The sequence below is a fragment of the Scylla paramamosain genome, chromosome 35, assembly GCF_035594125.1.
Source record: "Scylla paramamosain isolate STU-SP2022 chromosome 35, ASM3559412v1, whole genome shotgun sequence".
Taxonomy (NCBI): domain Eukaryota; kingdom Metazoa; phylum Arthropoda; class Malacostraca; order Decapoda; family Portunidae; genus Scylla; species Scylla paramamosain.
The window spans coordinates 8,437,501-8,460,802 of record NC_087185.1 but is presented as its reverse complement, the minus strand read 5'-3'; the positions used below and the strand labels follow the sequence as shown (position 1 = coordinate 8,460,802).

The following is a 23,302-nucleotide window of genomic DNA, read 5'->3' as shown; positions in this document are numbered from 1 at the left end:
GAAAAAAGGTAGTATCAATAATAATAATAATAATAACAATAATAATAATAATAATAATAATAATAATAATAATAATAATGAAAGTAACAATAAAGTGACAATGAGCTGGAGTGAGGGGCAGTGGATGTGAAGGGGAGTGGGGGAGGGGAAGGGGGAGGAGTGGGAGGGGGCCACCTACTGAAGGGGGACACGTTCATTGCCAAAGCCGCGAGGTTTCCTGAAGAAGGGGAGGACGGGATGAACCGCTGCTGGTGCTGCTACTGCTGGGGGGCTCCTTCATGCCTGCAACACAGACGCTCACTCACTGCCTGCTGACTAATGCTGAGGCTGATGCTGACTTTTTATTCCTACCTGCTTCACCTGTGGCTCCTGCTCTACCTGAGATTACTAATGATGCTGGGGAACTGTTACCTGCTTATCTTTCTGCTGTTACTTGTGTTAATTCTTTACCTTTGTAGTGGGAGTGTTTCTGACTTGGCGGGTGTTTATGTTTGGTCTACAACACCTACCAATGATCCTGTTGGTATGTATTACTGTTGTTGTTTGATGAACAAGTTACCTGGTGGCGTGTTTCTGGCTGGCTGAAAAATGTTCTTACTTTATGGGCTTCAATTGTTAGCTGGTGGATGTGTCTCTGGCTTGAGGTGTTTATGTTTGGTCTGCAAACATCTGCCAATGATCCTGTTGTTGTTACATGTTATTACTGTTGTTTGATGAATGGGTTACCTTGTGGTGTGTTTCTGGCTGGCTGAAAAATATTCTTACTTTATGTGCTTGATTAGTTACCTGGAGGGAATGTTCTTGGCCTACTGTGTTAATGTGTGGTCAGTAATACTTATCACTGCTCCCCATTACCTCTTGTTTCTATTTCCTGTTTCTCATGAATTATTCACCCTGGTGTGTTTTGATCTTGTACTGGTAATGTAGGTCTGTGATATCTGCTGATGTTGCTTATTAACCTGACACCTGTGCTCAACTACTGGTTATCTACTTATATTACTAAAGTATTATTAAATATAAACTTGGACTCTCAAGCTCCCTGTTACATCTATAGACCCCTTGCATGAACTAATTCTCAGCTGACTGATTAATGCGTTTACTACACTAGTCCTCCTGAAATGACTGGGTGTTCATGCGCATTATCATCTAATTAGCTCAATTTACAGCTATAAATACCTGCTGTTCTTTGATACCCATAATGAACACCTGCAGTAGTAATCCACCTGTCTTGAGAAACACGTTCATGCTTATTGCTTTTCTTTAATACTGAATACTGAAACATTCCCAGCATTCAACACCTGCTTCTTTTTCATCAAACAAAAACACGAAAAAACGTTTCACCTTTCCAACCTAGTTTCTATTTTTTTGCCCTTGTCAGCTGGGAGGTCTCCTGTCCCCTCTGGCTGACTGAGGTACATAGCGGTGACCTGCGAGCCAAGTTAAGAGCAACACGTGCATGCTGACACAAAGAGAAGTACCGTAGTAGATACCAACAGACGGACAAAGCGAGAGTGTGCGACAACAAAAACTTTCATGAATGTAAATCAGGCGTCGTAAAAAAAAGCAAGACTGTGACGGTGATGAGTGAAGGGTGAGAGACAAAAGGACAGAGACAATTAAGAGCGAGGTCTCTTGTTCAGTCTCTTCTCTTGACGCTTATTAAATCAGCATTATCACACGGGAGGCGAGAATCATGGCTCCATTATAAACTTAGCGGGGAGTCAAATTTGATGGCAATGAGAGGAAACCTGGGGGGAGGGGAGGGTGGGGAGGGCCAGGGAGGGGGGGAAGGGCTGAGTCACCGTGAAGACTGACTGGGCCTTCGCCAAGTCCTGTGTTTACTGCTGTGACGCCACGCTGGCACTCCTCGCCCTCACTACAACTGCATTATTACAGCTTGAAACCTGATCCGCTGCCACCGAACGCCACCCACCACCACCACGACTACCTGCTCCATTCCTTCCACCCAACAGCATCTATCCATCCACCCGTTCTTTACCTTCATCAGTACGTCAGCAGAATCTTGACTCAGTGGAGGAAGAGGAGGAGGAGATCAGGGGTACCAAAGAGCATCAGCCAATCTTCTCCCTTCTCATACCCCCTCCCCCTCCCCCTCCTCCTCTCCTTTCCTCCCGTTTCTCTCTACGTTTCCTCCAACTGCGTTAGCTTAAAACGTTCCACCCCCATCTCCCCTGCCGCCCACTCATCTCCCCAACACCGCTGGTTACCTCACCTACTCTTCCCTCCATCCTCCTCCCCTCAGTCTCTCCCTTCCACCCTTTCTCACTCTTCCCTCCATCCTCCTCCCCTTACTGTCTCTCCCTACCACCCTTCCTCTCCCTTTTCTCCACCTTCCATCCCTTACTCTCTCCCCTCTTTTTTTCCCCCTTCCTCACTTTCCCTCTTCGCGTCATAGCACGTTTTAGCCAATTCCGTCCATTCATTCTCGTCACACACACACACACACACACACACACACACACACACACACACACACACACACACACACACACACACACACACACACACACACACACACCATCTAAACGCTCATCTGGGAAGTGCTGTAGGAGGGAGGGAGGGAGAGAGAGAGAGAGAGAGAGAGAGAGAGAGAGAGAGAGAGAGAGAGAGAGAGAGAGAGAGAGAGAGAGAGAGAGAGAGAGAGAGAGAGAGAGAGAGAGAGAGAGAGAGAGAGAGAGAGAGAGAGAGTTTGACTCCCTTCCAGCTCTCTCTCTCCCCACATTCACATATCCTCCAAGACTGAAATGTCGATCCTGTGAACTATTGATTCAAATTATCTCCTCGTTCTGCCCTGCCTTCTTCCCTCTCCGCTCAAGAGGCAACAGCAGCATCCCTACACTTCAAGTCCTCCCGCCACCAACCTCCCGCGTCCTGCACCGACCACAGGAACCGAAAACCCTCACCGAAACCTTTAAGCCCAAAATCAAGCTTCAATTTGTCTCCTGAACGACAAAAATTTAAGCTTGTGAGGAGGAAGAGAGGGAGGAGGGAGGAGGGAACAGTGTCCAGTCAATTACCTCCAAACCTCCCTCCTCCCCCATTCTCCTCCTCATCCTCTAGAGCGGAACTGTAATTTCCTGCTCCTCCTCCTCCTCCTCGGGATGGTCACCGAGGGAGCAGAGGAGGAGGAGGAGGAGGAGGAGGAGGGATGTCATTAGGGCAGCTCCCCGACCCTTCCCAGCCTCGCAGTCCCTAAGATGTAGAGTTAATATTCACACGAGATGCTCTGTTCTGTGTGTGTGTGTGTGTGTGTGTGTGTGTGTGTGTGTGTGTGTGTGTGTGTGTGTGTGTGTGTGTGTGTGTGTGAGGCCGGCCGTGAGGGAGGTTAATAAGCAGCCCGGCGAGTTTCCAGCTCTTAGATGTGGCGCTAAGCTGACACACAAACACACACACACACGCAGGATCCTAAGCTACTTTCCCCCTTAACAGTCACCCTCCTCCTCCTCGTCCTCCTCCTGCTGCTAGTATCTTTCGTCCTCTGCTAGCCTGAGATAAGGTATTTTCCTGCTTCTTCTCTTTATCTGTGACACTTTACCTCCTCCTACCAAGCACTATCTTTCCAATCTTTATTTTTTTTTAGTTAGTTTCCTCATTTTCCCCCTTATGTTAAAGGGTGACAAGGTAGTTTTCCCCTCTCGACTTCTCTCCTCCTCCTCCTCCTCTTCTCTCTACCTCTCTACCATCTGCTTTTATCTTTCCATATCTTTTCTTGACTACAGGAGTTAGTTTTCTGATATTTCCTCTTTTGTTAGATGAGGGTAAGGTGATTTTTTCCCTCTCGATATCTTCCCCCTCTTCCTTCTCCTCAACTCCTTCTCTCTACCACTATCTTCCTTATCTTTCCCCACCTCTTTTTTGGCTACCGGAGTTACATTCCTCATTTTCCCTCTTATGTAACACGAAAGTAGTATTTTTCCCTCTCGACCTCTCTCTCCGCTTCTTTATTATCATATTCCTCCTCTTCTTTATCACTATGTAAGACTCCTTCGCATTTTCCTTCCTCATGAGCTAATGCAAAGGATCTTTAATAATTTTCTGAATGCCTTTTTTCCCCTTCTTTCCTTCCTTTTCTCTCCGCCAAGGACATGTTTTCCCAGTCGCCCGATTCTCTCTCTCTCTCTCTCTCTCTCTCTCTCTCTCTCTCTCTCTCTCTCTCTCTCTCTCTCTCTCTCTCTCTCTCTCTCTCGACATGTCCTTCACCAATCCACGCCACCACTCCTTTAACCCTGCTACTCCCTCCTCCTCCCTCAACCTCTCATAAATAACTTCCAAAACTTCATCTCCTTATCATCCTTACGATTAATGGCCGAAAAATCCGCCAACATTAGCTCGGGAACTGTAAAAATAAAAGCAAAAATCTCCTCTCAGGACCTCTGGAGTAAATTACGAGTTGGGACAAGGAAGAGGAGGAGGAGGAGGAGGAGGAGGAGGAGGAGGAGGAGGAGGAGGAGGAGGAGGAGGAGGAGGAGGAGGAGAAAGAAAAGAGCGACTGAATGAGAAAAGTCTGGAATATAAAAGAAAGTTGACATATATGAATATTACAACAAAGATTATGAAGTGAAAAGGAGGAGGAGGAGGACGAGGAGGAGACGAAAGGAAGGGAAGGACGAGCATGGCTGAACGTGTGATTAAGAGGAAGACCAGTAACTCAGACCCAAAAACGAGGAGGAGGAGGAGGAGGAGGAGGAGGAGGAGGAGGAGGAGGAGGAGGAGGTCTTTTGGGACATGGTTGCTCAGGTATCCAGATTTTTTTCACCCGGTGCTTGTGGCGAGAGAGAGAGAGAGAGAGAGAGAGAGAGAGAGAGAGAGAGAGAGAGAGAGAGAGAGAGAGAGAGAGAGAGAGAGAGAGAGAGAGGGAGGGAGAGGGAGAGGGAGAGGGAGAGAGAGAGAGAGAGGTTTTCAAGTCTTGTAAAGAAAACGAAAACGTGTAGATATATTTTGTTCCACCACCAAAATCTCTACTACTACAACTATTACAACCACTACTACCACTTTTACAACGACTACTTAAAACTACTGATACTACTGCAGGAATAGTTTTTACTTCAAACTACAACATTTACTTCTACTACTACTACTACTACAACTACTACTACTACTACTACTATTACTACTACAACTACTACTACTATTACTACTTCTACTACTAATTACTACTGCCACTTCTACTGCCGCCGCCGCGACTGACAACCAGGGCACCGGTTCAGTAAATTAACGTCCGCTTCCCGCTATAATTAATATCAGTCGAGGATGGAAGGAAGGGAGCGAGAGCGTGGGGTGGGGGGGATGTGCTGGGGAGGGCTGGGTGAGGGGTGATGGTGGGCGTGGAGACCTACATACACCTTCTCGCACACACTTAGCATCCGCCCCCCGCCCCCCGCCCCCCACAAGCGGCTGTAAAGCATCGTAAACACATGATCTGAGAAGAGTCCATCAGCGGAGTCAATAATGCCACGATGCTGTGTGTGTGTGTGTGTGTGTGTGTGTGTGTGTGTGTGTGTGTGTGTGTGTGTGTGTGTGTGTGTGTGTGTGTGTGTGTGTGTGTGTGTGTGTGTGAGACAACAAGATGGTGCCGCATCCCCTGTGGGCACGGGTAGCCTCAACAAGGCCCTGCGCCCCGCGGGGTGAGGTCCAAGTAAGGAAGGAAAGAAGGAAGGAAGGAAGGAAGGAAGGAAAAGTGTCCTCAGTGCTTCAACATGTCCGCCATTTTGTCTACGTGGTGGGCCTGGCTGCTGTAGTGTCCAGGGTGCCCCGCTGAGCTCTGCGTGGCCGCGGGAACGAGGCAAGGGGCCTGGCGGGGCGGGGCGGGGCGTGGTGGTGGTGGTGGTGCCGCCCCGCCCCGCCCCGCGCTGCACCACAATGCTGCATCACGCCGTCACGGCCCCACACGTCAATACCGCCGCCACCTGCCGGGACCGCGCGCCCTCACCCTGCTGCCGCGCACGACCCCCCGCCCCCCGCCCCCCGCCCCCCGCCCCCCATAGCAGAGACACCTTCGGAATTTCCCTCGACGAAGAGTGTCCGAGGTGTCGACTTGTTCCCGGCTTCCGGCCGCCATTGGAGAGGCACGACTGCCGCCGGGGAGGGGAGAGGGGGAACAGCCACTCACGGGTCTTCTCCCCCTTCTCCCCTTGTACACTTTGTCCCGCGTTGCCGGAGGAGGAGGCGGAGGCGGCGGCGGCGGCGGCGGCGGCGGCGGCGGCGGCGGCGGCGGCAGCGACGAGGGAGGGAGAGACGAGCACAGGGCTTACCTTAGCGGGGCGGGGCCTGGCGGGCAGGGGGCAGCGGTCTGGGGGCGGCGGCGGGACGGGCCCGGGGGACGGCTCCTGGAGGTGGGGGCGTGCGGGCGCCTCTCCCTGCACACAGAACACACATTGGCACACGGCTGCGGGGCGACACATGACAACAATAACACTGTGGCGCACAGAGGCAGCGGGTGCTGGCGGGAGGCTCCGCGTCTGTGTGGCAAGTCTTCTGTGGCTCTGTCTGTGGCGGGGCCATAGTGTTATTGTTTGTCATGCACCGGAGCCGGGCGGCCGCCTGTGTGGTGTGGCGGGAGGGCGCCGCCTGCCGCCCGCCGCCCGCCGCTCCCACGGACGGCGTCACACCGCCGCGTGTGTGATGTTCTGGTGTGCTGCACCCCAAGTGTCGCTGCCCCGCCCCGCCCCGCCCCGTTACTTGCATCTCTCTCTCTCTCTCTCTCTCTCTCTCTCTCTCTCTCTCTCTCTCTCTCTCTCTCTCTCTCTCTCTCTCTCTCACACACACACACACACACACACACACACACACACACACACACACACACACACACACGTACAGGAAAATATCTTCAAAAGATCCAGGAAATGTTTGAATAGTGGCCGGAGTAACGCATTGAAAAGCAGGGTTTGGGGAAGAAGGGAATGTCATGTCAGGATAAAGCGGCTGAGAGCTGGGCTGTCAGGGAGGAGGAGGAGGAGGAGGAGGAGGAGGAGGAGGAGGAGGAGGAGGAGGAGGAGGAGGAGGAGGAGGAGGAGGAGGAGGAGGAAGTGTCACAGTAAGTAGAGAAGGAAATGTTCAACGAAGACTGTCACGCTACCCCCCCACTCTCTCTCTCTCTCTCTCTCTCTCTCTCTCTCTCTCTCTCTCTCTCTCTCTCTCTCTCTCTCTCTCTCTCTCTCTCTTCATACACACACGGGGCAGCCTACTGACGGGTGTTGGAGGCTTGTGTCTTATCTTGTCCTCACAGAGTTGATGGGTTGGAAGGAAGACTCGGCAAGACGTTGTAAAAAATATATATATGGAGTCGAAGGGAAAATATATATGCTGGCAGCTTGTTGTATCGGTGAAGAGTGAGAGAAAATGGACATGAATGGCTGGGCGAAGTGTGGTGGTGGTGGTGGTGGTGGTGGTGGTGGTAGCGGCGGCGGCGAGGAGGGGAAGGCAAGCTCTCAACTCCCTCCCTTTTCCCCCCTCTCCCTCCCTCCCTCCCTGTGGGCGTGGCGAGTTATGAGTGGGCGTAGCTGTGGACTTGAGAGTTTTGGGCGTGGGTGGTGGTGGGCGGTGCGAGCGGGGGGACGAGAGAGAGAGAGAGAGAGAGAGAGAGAGAGAGAGAGAGAGAGAGAGAGAGAGAGAGAGAGAGAGAGAGAGAGAGAGAGAGAGAGAGAGAGAGAGAGAGAATAGGGGCTAGAAGTTGTAAGATACTAGTGTTAACACGAGCAGGAGGAGGAGGAGGAGGAGGAGGAGGAGGAGGAGGAGGAGGAGGAGGAGGAGGAGGAGGAGGAGGAAGACAGAAAACAGAAAAAAATAGGCATGTAACTAGGACGAAGAATAATGGGAAGAGAAGAGAAGAGAAGAGAAGAGAAGAGAAGAGAAGAGAAGAGAAGAGAAAAGAAAAGAACAGAAGAGGAGAAGAGAAGAGGAGAGGAGAGGAGAGGAGAGGAGAGGAGAGGAGAGGAGAAGAGAGGAGAGGAGAGAGGAGAGGGGAGGAAGAGGAAAGGAATGGAGGAAACGAGGGTGAGAGGGGAGGAAAAGAGGGTATGCGGGGAGGAGAGGAGGCGTCCATGACATCCCTTCCTCCTCCTTTCCTCCCGCGGTGCTCCCTCTGCCCTCCCCCGCCGCGCCGCCCGGAGTGCCTGATTCGCCCTGGAGGGTTTGCTTGTGCTGTGTTGGAGCCGTAACCTCACCCTCAACCTCTCTCGCCTCACAATAATAACAAACAAATAACAAACAAACAGTAGCAACAAGAATTAGACGCTCAACAATATTCACTATAAAAAAATACATATTATAATTTTCTTCTTCCAATATACCTCACCTAAACCTATGAATCTTAATAAATAACAAGATTAAACCTCCCATCCCCAGCACACCCCAACCCTCCAGCTATCAGGAGCCAGAGGGTGGGGGCGTGGGGGTGTGGGGGCTCAAGGCTGGTGTGGGCAAGGAGGGGCGGTGACTACTTACCCACGTTGGGGTTGGTAAAGTCCCAGCTTTCGGCATCGTTCTTGTACACGTTCAACTTGCTGGGCTGCGGGGAGAGGCGAGAACGTTGTCAGTGAGGGATGGTGGTGGTGGTAGTGGAGGAGGAGGTAAAAAAAGTATAGTTGCGGTGATGGTAACGGTGTAGTAGTAGTAGTAGTAGTAGTAGTAGTAGTAGTAGTAGTAGTAGTAGTAGTAGTAGTAGTAGTAGTAGTAAAACAGAGACAAGAAACAGGCCCCGAAACACAATGGTAGCCAGCAGGAACAGACTCCGTAATCAGATTGTTAGTGCAGTCAATAGGAAGCTTTGGGAGATTAGACAAATTTATGGACGGGGATGATATGTGGATATAGGCAGGCTTTGTACAGGGACTGCCACGTGTAGGCCTATTGGATTATTGCGGCTTCCCTTCGGTTCTTCGGTAAATAGAAGGTTGTAGTGGAGGTGGATACAGTAGTAGTAGTAATAGTAGTAGTAGTAGTAGTAGTAGTAGTAGTAGTAGTAGTAGTAGTAGTAGTAGCAGTAGTGCGGAGTGATGAAAAACGAAAAAAAATAGAAATAAGAACACAACTCAGGAGAAAAAAAAATTCTAATGAAATACGAACAAGGACAGAGAAGAAAGAGGACAATAAACTAAAAACAAGGGCGAAGAAAGAGAAAGTCAACAAGAGGAGAGTAAATACGAAGGTGCAAAGGAACGCGAGGAAGCCAACGAGGAGAAAGAGAAAAAAGTAAGACAGAAAAAAAGACTCGTGAACAAGATAGAACAAACAGAAAGATGATGTAAAGCAAGTCAAGAAGACAAATGAGGGAGTAAACAGACATACTAAAGAAGGTGAGGAGGAGAAGGAAAGGAGGGGGAGGGAGAGAGATGTGGAGTAGAATATGCGAAGGAGGTCAAGTGAATAAAACAAGGGCGCAGTGAAGTGAGAATAAACCTCGGAAACAAATGAAGGCGAGGCGGCGTAAGAGAGAACGTAGATAAAGAGGAAATGAGACGAGACACGTAAATAGGACATGAAGTAAGAAAGAAAATGAGACAAGAGGAAGAGGAATAAAGAAAGAATAAGAAGAAAAAGGGAAATTATTAAATAAAACAAAGTAAACAAGAGAGAGAGAGAGAGAGAGAGAGAGAGAGAGAGAGAGAGAGAGAGAGAGAGAGAGAGAGAGAGAGAGAGAGAGAGAGAGAGAGAGAGAGAGAGAGAGAGAGAGAGAGATACAATAGACGATGCGAAAATGCGACAAGAGAAAGAGGAATAAACAGAATATGAAGAAAAAAGAAAATAGTAAATAAAACTAATACAAAAATATACGAGAAAAAGAGGGAAGTTACTGACAAAAGAATTATACAACAGACGAAGCGAAAATGCTACGAGAAAGAGGAATAAATTAAGAGAAAACAAAGAAAAGAAAACAGTAAATAATATAAATAAATACAGAAACATGAGAAGAACGAAGGAAGTTACTGAGAAAAGATTCACACATTACCTAAGGCTAAAGTAAAGAAAGAAAAGAAAATTTACCGAGAGCTTGAGGGGAAAAAAATATAATAAAGTTGAGGATAAGTAAATGATAAATAGCAAAATGAAGATAATTTACTAATATCAGAGAATCCTTTAATATGAGCTTAAGCATAATTAAAATTACGTGGAGAGAGAGAGAGAGAGAGAGAGAGAGAGAGAGAGAGAGAGAGAGAGAGAGAGAGAGAGAGAGAGAGAGAGAGAGAGAGAGAGAGAGAGAGAGAGAGAGAGAGAGAGAGAGAGAGAGAGAGAGAGAGAGAGAGAATAATAAATGTCACTTAGAACAGGTTGAGGGAGAGTGAGAGAGGCAGACAAGTGTGACAAAACAGGTATGATAAATTCTGACATTGAGAGAGAGAGAGAGAGAGAGAGAGAGAGAGAGAGAGAGAGAGAGAGAGAGAGAGAGAGAGAGAGAGAGAGAGAGAGAGAGAGAGAGAGAGAGAGAATTACACACAAACACACGACACTATCCCACACAAACACAAGACACTATCCCACACAAACACACAAACACACACACACACACACACACACACACACACACACACACACACACACACACAGGAGTTAAGAGTGCCATCTAATAATATAAGAAATCACTTAGAAGCTTCCCACACGCGGCTGGAAGAACCTTAAAAAAACATTAAAACAATATAAAGGTAAGAGGATTGTCAGGTAAGAGGATTTACGACTAGGAGGAGGAGGAGGAGGAGGAGGAGGAGGAGGAGGAGGAGGAGGAGGAGGAAGAAGATAAAGCCGTCAGTCCTAGCATCTTTCGTCTCCTCCTCTCTGTCCTTCCTCCTTCCTCCTCCTTCCTCCTCTTCCTCCTCCCGATGTGTATTGACTTCGACATCTCTGCTCCCTCGGCGACAAAAGTTGGTTTGGATTTGCAAGTCTGATTACGGCGCGGCGTCTCGAGGTTTGTCTTACTCCGCTCGTTGTCTGGTCCGCCTCACGCAGCAATGGCGAGGTGAGGACGAGGTGAGGAGGAGAAAGGAACGAGTACTACAGGTGAGATTACAAGGTAGAAAACAAGTGAGGAAAAGGAGAAAGAGAATACAAGTTGAGTAAGACGGAGGTGACAAGTAAGAGAAAGGAAAATTACTACAGGTCAAAAACAGGTGAGGAAGAAGAGGAACGAATACTACATGCAAGGAGGAACAGGAGGAAGAGGAGACAAGTGAGAAAGGAAGATTACTACAAGTGGGGAAGAGAAGGAAGTGGACAGACGAGGAAGAGGAGACAATTAAGAGGAGAGAACAGTATACAGGTTAAATACAAGGTGAACAACTGAGAAAGAGGAGAAAGAAGTGGGAAGTGAACGACAGGTAAGCAACAAGATGGAGAACAGTTGAGGCAGAGGAGGAAGAGAAGTACAAGTAAGATTACATGGTGGGGAACAGCTACGGAGGAGGAAGAGTTAAGAGGGAAGTTCACTGCAGGTAAAGAGGAAGAGGAGAACAGAAGCAGGAAGTGGTGTTTGGAAATACTACTGATGAAATACAACGAGAACACGTGTGGAGAAGAGGAGGAGGAGGAGGAGGAGGAGACAAGAGGATTTGTAGCTGGCCGGTCAAACAGAATTTATGACAAACGTAAGTGCTTAAGCTTTACGATTTTGCAAACACAAACACACACACACACACACACACACACACACACACACACACACACACACACACACACACACCTATTGACATTTACCAGACTCGAGTAAGGCCATTAAATACCAAAACATTTTCATGTGCACCAAGTCAGAATTACCGGAGAGAGAGAGAGAGAGAGAGAGAGAGAGAGAGAGAGAGAGAGAGAGAGAGAGAGAGAGAGAGAGAGAGAGAGAGAGAGAGAGAGAGAGAGAGAGAGAGAGAGAGAGAGAGAGAGAGCAGCCAAGACCCAGACAGACACACCCAAACCCAACCCTCTTGTCGCCAGGTAAACTCCTCCCTTCCCTAACCCCTTCCTTTACCTTCCCAGCCTTCACACCTGGTGCTAATGAGGCCCCCCACCCCCTCCTCACCTGTGAACACCTCACTACCTCCCCGCCCCCTGGTTTCCGCCTCTTTAGCCAAATGTAAGCACGACGAGAGCTTTTGAATATAGGACGGGAATATTTCAGTGTGCAAAACAGGATCATTATCATTACTATAAATCTAAAGGGGAGTTTTTTTATGTAGCATTAAGAAGATTAGACGAATTTATGGTTGCGGATGAAAGGTGGAAATACGTAGGCATGCTTTATACAGGGACTGCCACGTGTAGGCCTAATGGATTCTTGTAGCTTTCCTAATCTTTTTCATGTTGTTGTAAGTAATGGTCAGGAAGGAGAATAAGTGGCAGCATTAGTAGTGAGTTATATAAGTAGTGGATCATCGTACTTAATGGACAGTACTGAGTAGTAATAGTCTCGTTGGATAACTGTACGTAGCATTAGTAGTAAATTCCAATAGTATTAAGTAATCAATTTCTTAAGTAAGGGAATTTTACTACTATTATCTACATATAATTCTGAAGTGAGGGATAGCAACAAGATTAGTAATTACTTTTCAATTAACCATAAATAAGTAGAACCATCATAAGTATAAACAGCATTAAGTGACGCTCTATAAGTAAAGGTCATTTTTGAGGTCACTGCCATTATTTTTTCATCAGAGCAAAGAGGAAATTTATGAAGCAGCATCATTTATAAGTATTAATGGCGGGCTGCCAGTGTGTGCATGAATAAGGCTTACCATAAGGTGCTTAGTGGGCATTACCATTATCTTTACTTATTACTGGATATTAGCGTGATTCTTTACTTGTCTGTGGCGGAAAAGAAGGCCTGGGAAGGGGAGGTGGAAGGCACATGTTGATCTTGCCGCTTTAAGGGATGATAGACTGATGGACTGACTGATAGACTAGCTGACTGATTAACTGGAATAGATTCGGTAACTGATGGACTGACCGACTGACTGATACATTGGTTGCTTGACTGACTGATAGACTGATTGACTGATAGACTAATTGATAGACTGACCGACTAACTGATGGACCGGATGAATGACTGACTGACTGAGACAAACTGACAGACTGACCGACTGACAGATGCTAACTGACTGGATGACAAAGTGACTGATTACTATATAGAATGGCAGACTGGATGAGAAAGAGACTGGCAAACTGAGTGACTGGCTGGCTGGCTAAATACCTGAATGCTAGATTAACAAACTGACTGACTGACAGACTGACGAGCCCAATGACTGACTGAGGTAATGCTTATAACTATACAATAAAAGTACAAGTTAAATAAAGATTAAAGATAGAATGAGAACAAGAAAAAAGTGGGTTCATTCAGCCAAATGTTTTTCTTTATATATACATAACCTGCGCATGGGAAAAAAAAATCTGTCAAGAGAATTTAACGTTTTCTATATTTACTGTGCAAGCGGTGACTAAAAAAAAATTGTATGCATATCTCTCTCTCTCTCTCTCTCTCTCTCTCTCTCTCTCTCTCTCTCTCTCTCTCTCTCTCTCTCTCTCTCTCTCTCTCTCTGTGTGTGTTCTAATAAGCCTATAAAATTAATTTTTCATCTAAATTCAACTAATTCCTCCCCACAGTCACAGTCACGCCGCTTGATGACATGAAAAGAAAGAAAAAGAAAGAAAAGAAAAGATTAAAGTTGCAATGACCTTCCCTCGTGTGTGTATTTCTCTCTCTCTCTCTCTCTCTCTCTCTCTCTCTCTCTCTCTCTCTCTCTCTCTCTCTCTCTCTCTCTCTCTCGTAAGGAGTTTCTTATGCTCCGTTAAGTTCGTGGGTCAGGGAGGTAAGCTGGTCTGGTCCGGTGTTCCCTTCCCTCACCACCCTTCCTCTCCCCTCTCCCTCCCCGCCACACCCCGTCCTACATTCCACATCGGGACTTACTCTCCCAGCCCCTCTCCCTTTAACACTCCCCCTGACTCTCCCTCCCATTCCCCTCCCTTAAACCCAAACTTTTCACTTTACCTTTCCTGACCTGCATTGTTCTGTCCCAAATCTTCCCCTCCCTACCCCTTCTCTTAGGATTTCCCCCTCCCTCCACTCCCTAAACTGGCCCTCCCTTTCTCCTAAGCCCTTTACTTCCCCTTCTATAATTGCGAACTTCCACTCCCCCTCTTTAAATCCCTGAACTTCTTAAATACTCCACCTTCTTCCCTCGCTCTCTCCCTTATTTCTTTTAACGTCTCTCTCTCCCTTCCTTCCTCCCTCCTTCCCTCCTTTCCTTAACGCTTTTCTTCCTTCCTTTTTCCTCTTCTATTTCTTATCTCTTTCCTCCACCTTACTCGTTTCATCTCTTCCTTCCTTTCTTTTCGCCCTCTTCCTTTCCTAAACCAAAGATTTTTTACTTCCACCTGTCCTCCGTTTCCTACTTTACTCCATCCATCCAGCAGCCAACTCTCCCTCCTTACCTCTCCCTTTCCTCTCCACATCTCCCTACTTACCTCCATCATTCTCTCTTTCCCTCCACCTTTCCCTGCTTTACACCACATTCCCGTCCTCTCCTTCACCTCTTCTTATTTACCTACACCTCTCCCTCTCCCCCTTCACCTCCACTTTTCTCTCCTTCCCTCCCCCTCCTCTTACCCCCCTCACCCCGCCGCTCGCTGCGTCTACTCAACTCTGAATTAAGCGTGTCCGCGGTCACTATTTACGGGTCAGCTTCCTAAAATGGCATCAAGTGTTGCTATATTTTACGCGCAGAGTTGTCTGACCTTGCGGCCTGTGTTGTGACCCCTGACCTCTCCTGCCTGCCGCGTGACCTGGCAACTCCGCGGTCACTCCTTCACCTTGGATATTTGCCTCGTGACATATTTTCCCTAGATATTTTCGTCCGGTGGTGATTTTCCGCTTGGTTTATCTGTTGTACCCCTTGGAAACTCTCTCCCCCTCAGTAGAATTCTCTTCAACATATTTCCTGCCCGTGGTAAATTTTCCCTTGGTTTGTTTATTCTATCCTCTACAAATTTCCCCTGTGGCAGAATCCCCTGTGGTTTTTTTTTTTTTTTCCCTTTTCCCTCTAATGATTTATTCAATAGCACTGTCATAATTAAAACAATGACATAAACCAGTTGTTAATTAGGTCAGGTCAGGTCAACTCTTTTACTAATATTGAGCACGAAAAAAGTTTGCATTGGCACAAAAGAGAGAGAGAGAGAGAGAGAGAGAGAGAGAGAGAGAGAGAGAGAGAGAGAGAGAGAGAGAGAGAGAGAGAGAGAGAGAGAGAGAGAGAGAGAGAGAGAGAGAGAGAGAGAACAGGTTAATTTCGTCCTCCCCAAGCTACAAAATTATTTCGGAGACTGCAATACAAAAAGTAATCTAAAAGCAAGTAATTACGGTAAAAAAAATGTAGCAGTGATTAATTAAATAATGGTAATAATGAATAATCGATTGTAATTTACCACAAACGGATCATAAGGCTCCATGAATAAGAGAGAGGGGCAAAATGCTCACGAGGGAAGCACGTCCAGGAAGGGGAGGTGACCAAGGGGAATAAATCAGTGAGGGGAAATGACCTGCACTGCTGCCCTGCCCTCTGCTGACCCTGTATAGAAAATGGGGGTTGGTGATGAGGCGCCTTGCTGCTGTGCCTCACTACGACTCTTTAAAGCTGACGGTGGTGGTCTCTCTCTCTCTCTCTCTCTCTCTCTCTCTCTCTCTCTCTCTCTCTCTCTCTCTCTCTCTCTCTCTCTCTCTCTCTCTCTCTCTCTCTCATCATTATTCTCCTTTCCTTTCATACTTTCAATTTCCACGTACAGCATTTCATATTCCGGTGAATGGTGTGTGTGTGTGTGTGTGTGTGTGTGTGTGTGTGTGTGTGTGTGTGTGTGTGTGTGTGTGTGTGTGTGTGTGTGTGTGCGCGCGCGCGCGCTTTCCCCATGACATTTTGCAATAGTGTCTGTGTGCTTACATTATATATCATGACGATGACAACACTAACTCGCTTCCCTGCGCACACACGCGCGCTCGCGCGCGCGTACACACACACACACACACACACACACACACACACACACACACACACACACACACACACACACACACACACACACACACACCTCCAGTAAAGCTAACACCATCTGTCATCCTCATCCATAAATCTATCCAACCATCCAAACTTTTTTTTTTATCTATGGCGCAGCATCCTCGCATTTCACGTTTTCCAGCTGAACCTATTCATACCTTCCTCCCAAAAATGAAATAAAAATAAAATAAAAAATAAGGAAAAATACTGTACCGATGCATGACTACCTATTCCAGGAAAAAAATATATAAAAACAATAAATAAAAAAAAAAAAAAAAAAAAAAAAAAATATATATATATATATATATATATATATATATATATATATATATATATATATATATATACACACACACACACACACACACACACACACACACACACACACACACACACACACACACACACACACACACACACACACACACACACAGAGAGAGAGAGAGAGAGAGAGAGAGAGAGAGAGAGAGAGAGAGAGAGAGAGAGAGAGAGAGAGAGAGAGAGAGAGAGAGAGAGAGAGAGAGAGAGAGAGAGAGAGAGAGAATGTACAGTATAAAATTAACTTTCCTAAATACAAATACACCTAATTTGCTTTCATGTTATAATTAATTTACGTTATAGTTAGTTTAGGTTATCTTACTCAAATTACCTTTCTAGTAAATTTCAGATATCTCTCATGGATCTAAAAATCACCTTTAGTCCTTCGTCCACAACAATTACATAATTTCCTCTACTGTAATTAACAACAGGTGATTACAGCTTGATTTTTGTTATTGTAAAGTGGGTGGCACGCAGGTCTAAGTTAAGGTTTATTTTTTTCCCTGGTCCATCTTCCTTATGTTCGGGGAGCATTTTATAAAGGGAGGCAAAACTGTGCAGTGTTACCAAGTGCTTAAGTTAATCTTGGGGTGACCTTTGAACTTTTATTACATCTCTCTCTCTCTCTCTCTCTCTCTCTCTCTCTCTCTCTCTCTCTCTCTCTCTCTCTCTCTCTCTCTCTCTCTCTACGTTCAGATGAAGTCACACAAGTTTCGAGGAAAATAGAAAATAGCAGCAAATCTCTCTCTCTCTCTCTCTCTCTCTCTCTCTCTCTCTCTCTCTCTCTCTCTCTCTCTCTCTCTCTCTCTCTCTCTCTCTCTAAATGTTCAGGTAAAGTCACGCAAGTTTAATGCAAAATAGAAAATCGAGCCAAATTTCACGCAAATTTAGAGCAAAGCAGAGAATAGCGGCTAATTCTCTCTCTCTCTCTCTCTCTCTCTCTCTCTCTCTCTCTCTCTCTCTCTCTCTCTCTCTCTCTCTCTCTCTCTCTCTCTCTCTCTCTCTCTCTCTCAGTTCAATCACAAGAGTCTACAAGATTAAAATTCTTAACGACCCAGATCATGAGGGTGGTGGCGGCGGGAGTGGTGGTGGTGGTGATGGTGGTGGTGGTGGTGATGTTATGCTAATGTTATGGCGGTTTAGTGTGTGTGCCTGCCCGCGCGCGCTTAGTCTACTATTGAGGTATTGGTGGTGGTGGTGGTGGTGGTGATGGTGGTGGTGATGGTGGTGGTGCTGGTGGTGGCGGCGGTGGTGTTTATTACGAAAGATGGAAGGAAAAGAGATTACTTAAGATACAAGCGGATGGACGAGAGAGAGAGAGAGAGAGAGAGAGAGAGAGAGAGAGAGAGAGAGAGAGAGAGAGAGAGAGAGAGAGAGAGAGAGAGAGAGAGACTGACTGACATGCATCAGCAAACTAGCCCTAACACGCTTCAGTTACCGTGTACAATGTTGACGCCTCTCTCTCTCTCTCTCTCTCTCTCTCTCTCTCTCTCTCTCTCTCTCTCTCTCTCTCTCTCTCTCTCTCTCTCTCTCTCTCTCTCCCTCTCTCTCTCCCCCATCATCAGGCTTACTCATCGTTACAATGCTTCACACCGAGTTATTTGAGCGCGTGAGTTGTGATGATGTTGACTTGAAAGAGGAGGAAAGAAGAGAAGGGAAGAGGAGGAAAGAGAAGGTGAGGGAAGGGAAGGGAAGGGAAGAGAAAGGGAATGTGAGGAAGAAGGATGGTATTTGAAGGGGAGAGAAGCAAGTAGAAGGGAAAGGCAAGGAGAATGTTAGGCAAGGTTAGGTAAAGTCGAGGTGAGGTAAGACTAGTAGGTAAGTTTAAGCAAGGTTAGGTAAGGTTAGGTTAAGTTAGGTAAGGTAAGGCAAGGTTAGATTAGGTTAAGTTTAGTTAGGTAAGGTAAAGTTATGTCAGGTTAGGTTAAGTTAAAGTTAGGTTAGGTAGTTAGATTAGGCAAGGCAAGGCGAGGCAAGGCAAGGCGAGGCAAGGCAAAGGAAAGGAAAGGAAAGGAAAGGAAAGGAAAGGAAAGGAAAGGAAAGGAAAGGAAAGGAAAGGAAAGAAGGAATAAACACATATAGGAGAGGAAAAGTTAAGTAAAAAGGAAAGATAAGGTGAGGAGAGGCGAGGAAAGGAAAGGATAGGAAAATAAAAAGAAAGGAGAAAATAGGGAACCGAGTGTAAGAGGAACCAAAAAGAGGGATAAAAAGTGAGGAGGAACAAGATACGCAAGATATGATAAAGACACACAGATAAGGAAGAGGAAGGGGATAGATATTACACGTAAGCGGCAGAGTATCATGGGTGGAAAGGAAGGAAAGAGGATGAGGAAGAGAGGAGGAGGAAGAAGAGGGGAGGATATACTAACAGAAGCAAGGGGAGAGGAGGTGAGGAGAGAGAGAACATGGTAAGGTGGAGAATGCATTTTTCCCTCCCTCCCTCCTCTCCCTCTCTTCCTTCCTTCCTTCCTTCCTTCCTTCCTCCTCCTCCTCCTCCTCCTCCTCCTCATAATCCTGGTTTGAGGAGGGATAAGCGGGCTCCCTTTCCTTGCCATATTACCTCCAACACAGCGGAGGAAGAGGAGGAGGAAGAGGAGGAGGAGGAGGAGGAGGAGGAGGAGGAGGAGGAGGAGGAGGAGGAGGAGGAGGAGAAAATTGAGATGAAGAAGAGAAGGGAAAAAGAGGAAAATGAAGCGCAACACGAGGAAGAGGTGAATGAGGAGGAGGAAGAGGAGTGAAGAAGACAGCAATGAATAAGAAAACGGAGGAGGAGGAGGAGGAGGAGGAGGAGGAGGAGGAGGAGGAGGAGGAGGAGGAGGAGGAGGAGGAGGAGGAGGAGGAGGAGGTTATGCAGGTAAATACAGGTAACAGATAGAAGAAGAATATGGAGAGAGAGAGAGAGAGAGAGAGAGAGAGAGAGAGAGAGAGAGAGAGAGAGAGAGAGAGAGAGAGAGAGAGAGAGAGAGAGAGAGAAAAAGCGATGACAAAAATATTACATCATCATCATCATCATCATCATATCTCTCTCTCTCTCTCTCTCTCTCTCTCTCTCTCTCTCTCTCTCTCTCTCTCTCTCTCTCTCTCTCTCTCTCTCTCTCTCTCTCTGCCCAGGATACCGTACAGGTACAAAGGTCCACACAGCTCCATTGAAAAGCAAACAATCACAAACTGCAGCAAACAAACTTCCATTTTCTCTCAACAAAAGGTGATCAAAGCAATATAACAAGAGTAAACAAGTGAGGCTGTATAGGTCTCTCTCTCTCTCTCTCTCTCTCTCTCTCTCTCTCTCTCTCTCTCTCTCTCTCTCTCTCTCTCTCTCTCTCTCTCTCTCTCTCTCTCTCTCTCTCTAAAATACTCAAAGTTAGAAAAGTCAAAGTGGAAATGAAAACACAAATACATCACAGGGGCAATAAATGTAACATCCCCCCCCCCCTCTCTCTCTCTCTCTCTCTCTCTCTCTCTCTCTCTCTCTCTCTCTCTCTCTCTCTCTCTCTCTCTCTCTCTCTCTCTCTCTCTCTCTCTCACACACACGCACACCAACACTCACCTTGGCGTACTCAATCCTGAGGGTGCAGCAGCCGGAGTAGATGTCAGCTCCCTGCAGCCCCTCCCGCGCCCGTGTGGCTGGGTCAATGCCGTCAAATGTGCGCAGAGAGTTAAGGAATACACACACTGGTACATATTTTGGCTATAAATTGGGCTGGAAGGAAGGTATTGAGTATATTGTATTGTGGGAGGGATTGGGCTATAAATTGGGCTGGAAGGAAGGTATGGTAGGTAAGTATATTAATCTGTGGGAAAGATTGGGCTATGAATTGTCATGAAAGATACGGTGAGGTAAACATTGGTATATACTTGGGCTATAAAATGGGCTGGAAGGAAGGTACGTTGAGTTACTGGCTTATGGTAGGAAGATTGGGCTATGAATTGAGCTGAAAGATAAGCTGAGGTAAACATACTATACTGCTTGGGCTTCAAATTGGGCTGGAAGACACGTGAGTATACAGCATTATGGAAGGGAGTGATTGGGCTGGTAATTGGGATTAAAATTAAGATAAGCTGGAGAGCGAGAGAGTGAAAAAAAAGTCGATTTAGCGTGTAAGGAGAGGGGAGTGCGAGTACTGGGCTGTAATAAGGATGGACTGGGTTAACTGGAGGAGGAACTGATGGAAAGATTAGACTGGAAGGAAGAATAGGGGGAGCATACTGGAATTAAGGAAGGTTTGACAGGACTAATTGACATGGGGAAAAAAAAAAGTATTAGAGGTGAATACTTAACGAGGAAGGAAAGTGACCGGCTAATTAAATAAAACTCAGGTGAGTTTTTAAGCAGTATGAGATAATAAATAGTGAACGTGATGAGTAAAAATAATAAAGAAAAGCAAAGAAAAAGTAAGAGACGTAAATGGAAAGATTGATTCCAGCATCCAAACAACAAATGAAAAAAGAAAGATAGCAGAAGATATACAAGCACAGAAACATACAATAAAAAAAAAATAGTAAAGATAGAGATTCACTGTGACACCAAAACAACGCAGTCAAACAACAAAAATAGCCACCAAGGGACGAGTGCTGACTAACCAGCATTGACTAATGAGGTAATAAGTGACAGGCGCACAGGTGACAGGACCAGGTGACCCCAATTCAGCTAGGTGAGTTAATTAAAGACAAACCTGAGACCTTACATAACTTGATGCAGGGAATGAGTAGATATATATTTCCTTCACACGTGCAAATAAAGGTTACCCATGAACAGCAAAGGTAAAGTAGGGAGGGAGAACAATAGAGCCTACTACCTGTTCCTCCATAAAAGGCAACATGACAAGTTGAAATTTAATATCAATGGGAAGGAAAAATAGCAACAGTGAAAGTACGAACACACACACACACACACACACACACACACACACACACACACACACACACACACACACACACACACACACACACACTTTAGGAGAATAAACATGACGGTAAAATAATTCTGTAAGGAGGAGAAAGAAAGACACACACACACATTTTGGGAAGATAAACAAGCGGAAAAATAATAGTGATTTCAAATAATAATACAATAAAGATGATTTGTCCTTTCCTTCACGACACGAAACTTGCATAGTAAACACATTACTTACTGAAGGAACATGAAAGGAGGAGGAGGAGGAGGAGGAGGAGGAGGAGGAGGAGGAGGAAGAAGCAAGAAGCAAGAAGAGGAGGAGGAGGAGGAGGAGGAGGAGGAGGAGGAGGAGGAGGAGGAGGAGGAGGAGGAGGAGGAGGAGGAGGAGGAGGAGGAGGAGGAGGAGGAGGAGGAGGAGGAGGAGACAAATGATGAGAAGTTTGACATACAACACAAATAACACACACACACACACACACACACACACACACACACACACACACACACACACACACACACACACACACGTAACATAATCCTGACCCCTCCATCTCTCCCTTGCCTAGATAAGCTACACATACATCACCTCGTCTCTCCTCTCCAGTAAACAAGTAAAACTGAAAATAAAATAAAAAAAAAAATCGAAACCAACTTTTTACATTATGCAAATGAAGCTCTCGAAAAAGAAAACTTTGGGTGTCTACGCGATAGCTCCGTCCACTTGCTCTTAATTAAGGGGAGAGAGAGAGAGAGAGAGAGAGAGAGAGAGAGAGAGAGAGAGAGAGAGAGAGAGAGAGAGAGAGAGAGAGAGAGAGAGAGAGAGAGAGAGAGAGAGAGAGAGAGAGAGAGAGAGAGAGATACTGAAGTGACAAATAAGATACGTAGATGAGAGAGAGAGAGAGAGAGAGAGAGAGAGAGAGAGAGAGAGAGAGAGAGAGAGAGAGAGAGAGAGAGAGAGAGAGAGAGAGAGAGAGAGAGAGAGAGAGAGAGAGAGAGAGAGAGAGAGAGACTGTGGAAAAATGGTGTAATCGTTTTAATCGCCAATTATGGAGAGGGAAAAAAAATAATAAATCACGATACGTTTTCCTGGAATAATTTTGCGAAACGAACATTTGGGTGGAACATCTGGTGCTTCTCCCCCCCCCTCTCTCTCTCTCTCTCTCTCTCTCTCTCTCTCTCTCTCTCTCTCTCTCTCTCTCTCTCTCTCAACAATGGCTCTTCCTTCAGTCACCAATGGTACTTAAAACTCTGTGGGTTCTTTTCACTGTTTTTCTATTGATTGCAAGAAGCTCTGTTGACACACTGCTGAGGAGGAGGAGGAGGAGGAGGAGGAGGAGGAGGAGGAGGAGGAGGAGGAGGAGGAGGAGGAGGAGGAGGAGGAGGAGATGAGGGATGGATAAAGGAGGTAAAAAAAAAAAAAAAAAAAAAAGAGGGGAGAAGGTCGAGGGGAGATTTAAAGCTGTGTTTATGAGGGTGAGGAGAGATGGGGAGGGAGAGCGAGGAGAGGGGAAGAGAGAGGAGGGAGATAAGGTGGTCGTGGTTTGGGGAGTGAGTAAACGGAGGGAGAGGGGAGAGTTAGAGTAAGAAAGGAAGGAGGAAGGAGAGGAACTGAAGGGGAAAATTATGGGAATGATGTAAGGGAGAGAGAGAGAGAGAGAGAGAGAGAGAGAGAGAGAGAGAGAGAGAGAGAGAGAGAGAGAGAGAGAGAGAGAGAGAGAGAGAGAGAGAGAGAGAGAGCTGGAGGGGAGTGGAGACAAAAGAAGAGGGGGAGAGACAAGAGGCTGCAAGAGTGGTTTGGAAGAGGGTGAATGAGTTGAGAGAGAGAGAGAGAGAGAGAGAGAGAGAGAGAGAGAGAGAGAGAGAGAGAGAGAGAGAGAGAGAGAGAGAGAGAGAGAGAGAGAGAGAGAGAGAGAGAGTCACTCCATCACACCACTGAGTAACGAGCAAGGTTTGACTGAGAGATAGGTTGAAAAAAAAGAAGGAACGAGGATAAAGAAGATAAGATAAACTAAGAGAAGAAAAGAGGAGGAGGAAAGTTAGAAGATAGGCGAGG

The 23,302-nt window shown here is 46.5% G+C and overlaps 1 protein-coding gene across 1 annotated transcript in view; it reads right to left on the bottom strand.

Annotated features, from left to right (window-relative positions):
• The window catches only part of LOC135090407 (heterogeneous nuclear ribonucleoprotein L-like), a 216,780-nt gene that overhangs the window by 7,545 nt on the left and 185,933 nt on the right, over positions 1-23,302 (bottom strand). Inside the window, 4 exon segments of the mRNA XM_063987161.1 lie at positions 201-282; positions 6,131-6,406; positions 8,467-8,530; positions 19,903-19,999. Of these exon segments, the coding sequence (XP_063843231.1) occupies positions 201-282; positions 6,131-6,406; positions 8,467-8,530; positions 19,903-19,999 (519 nt within the window).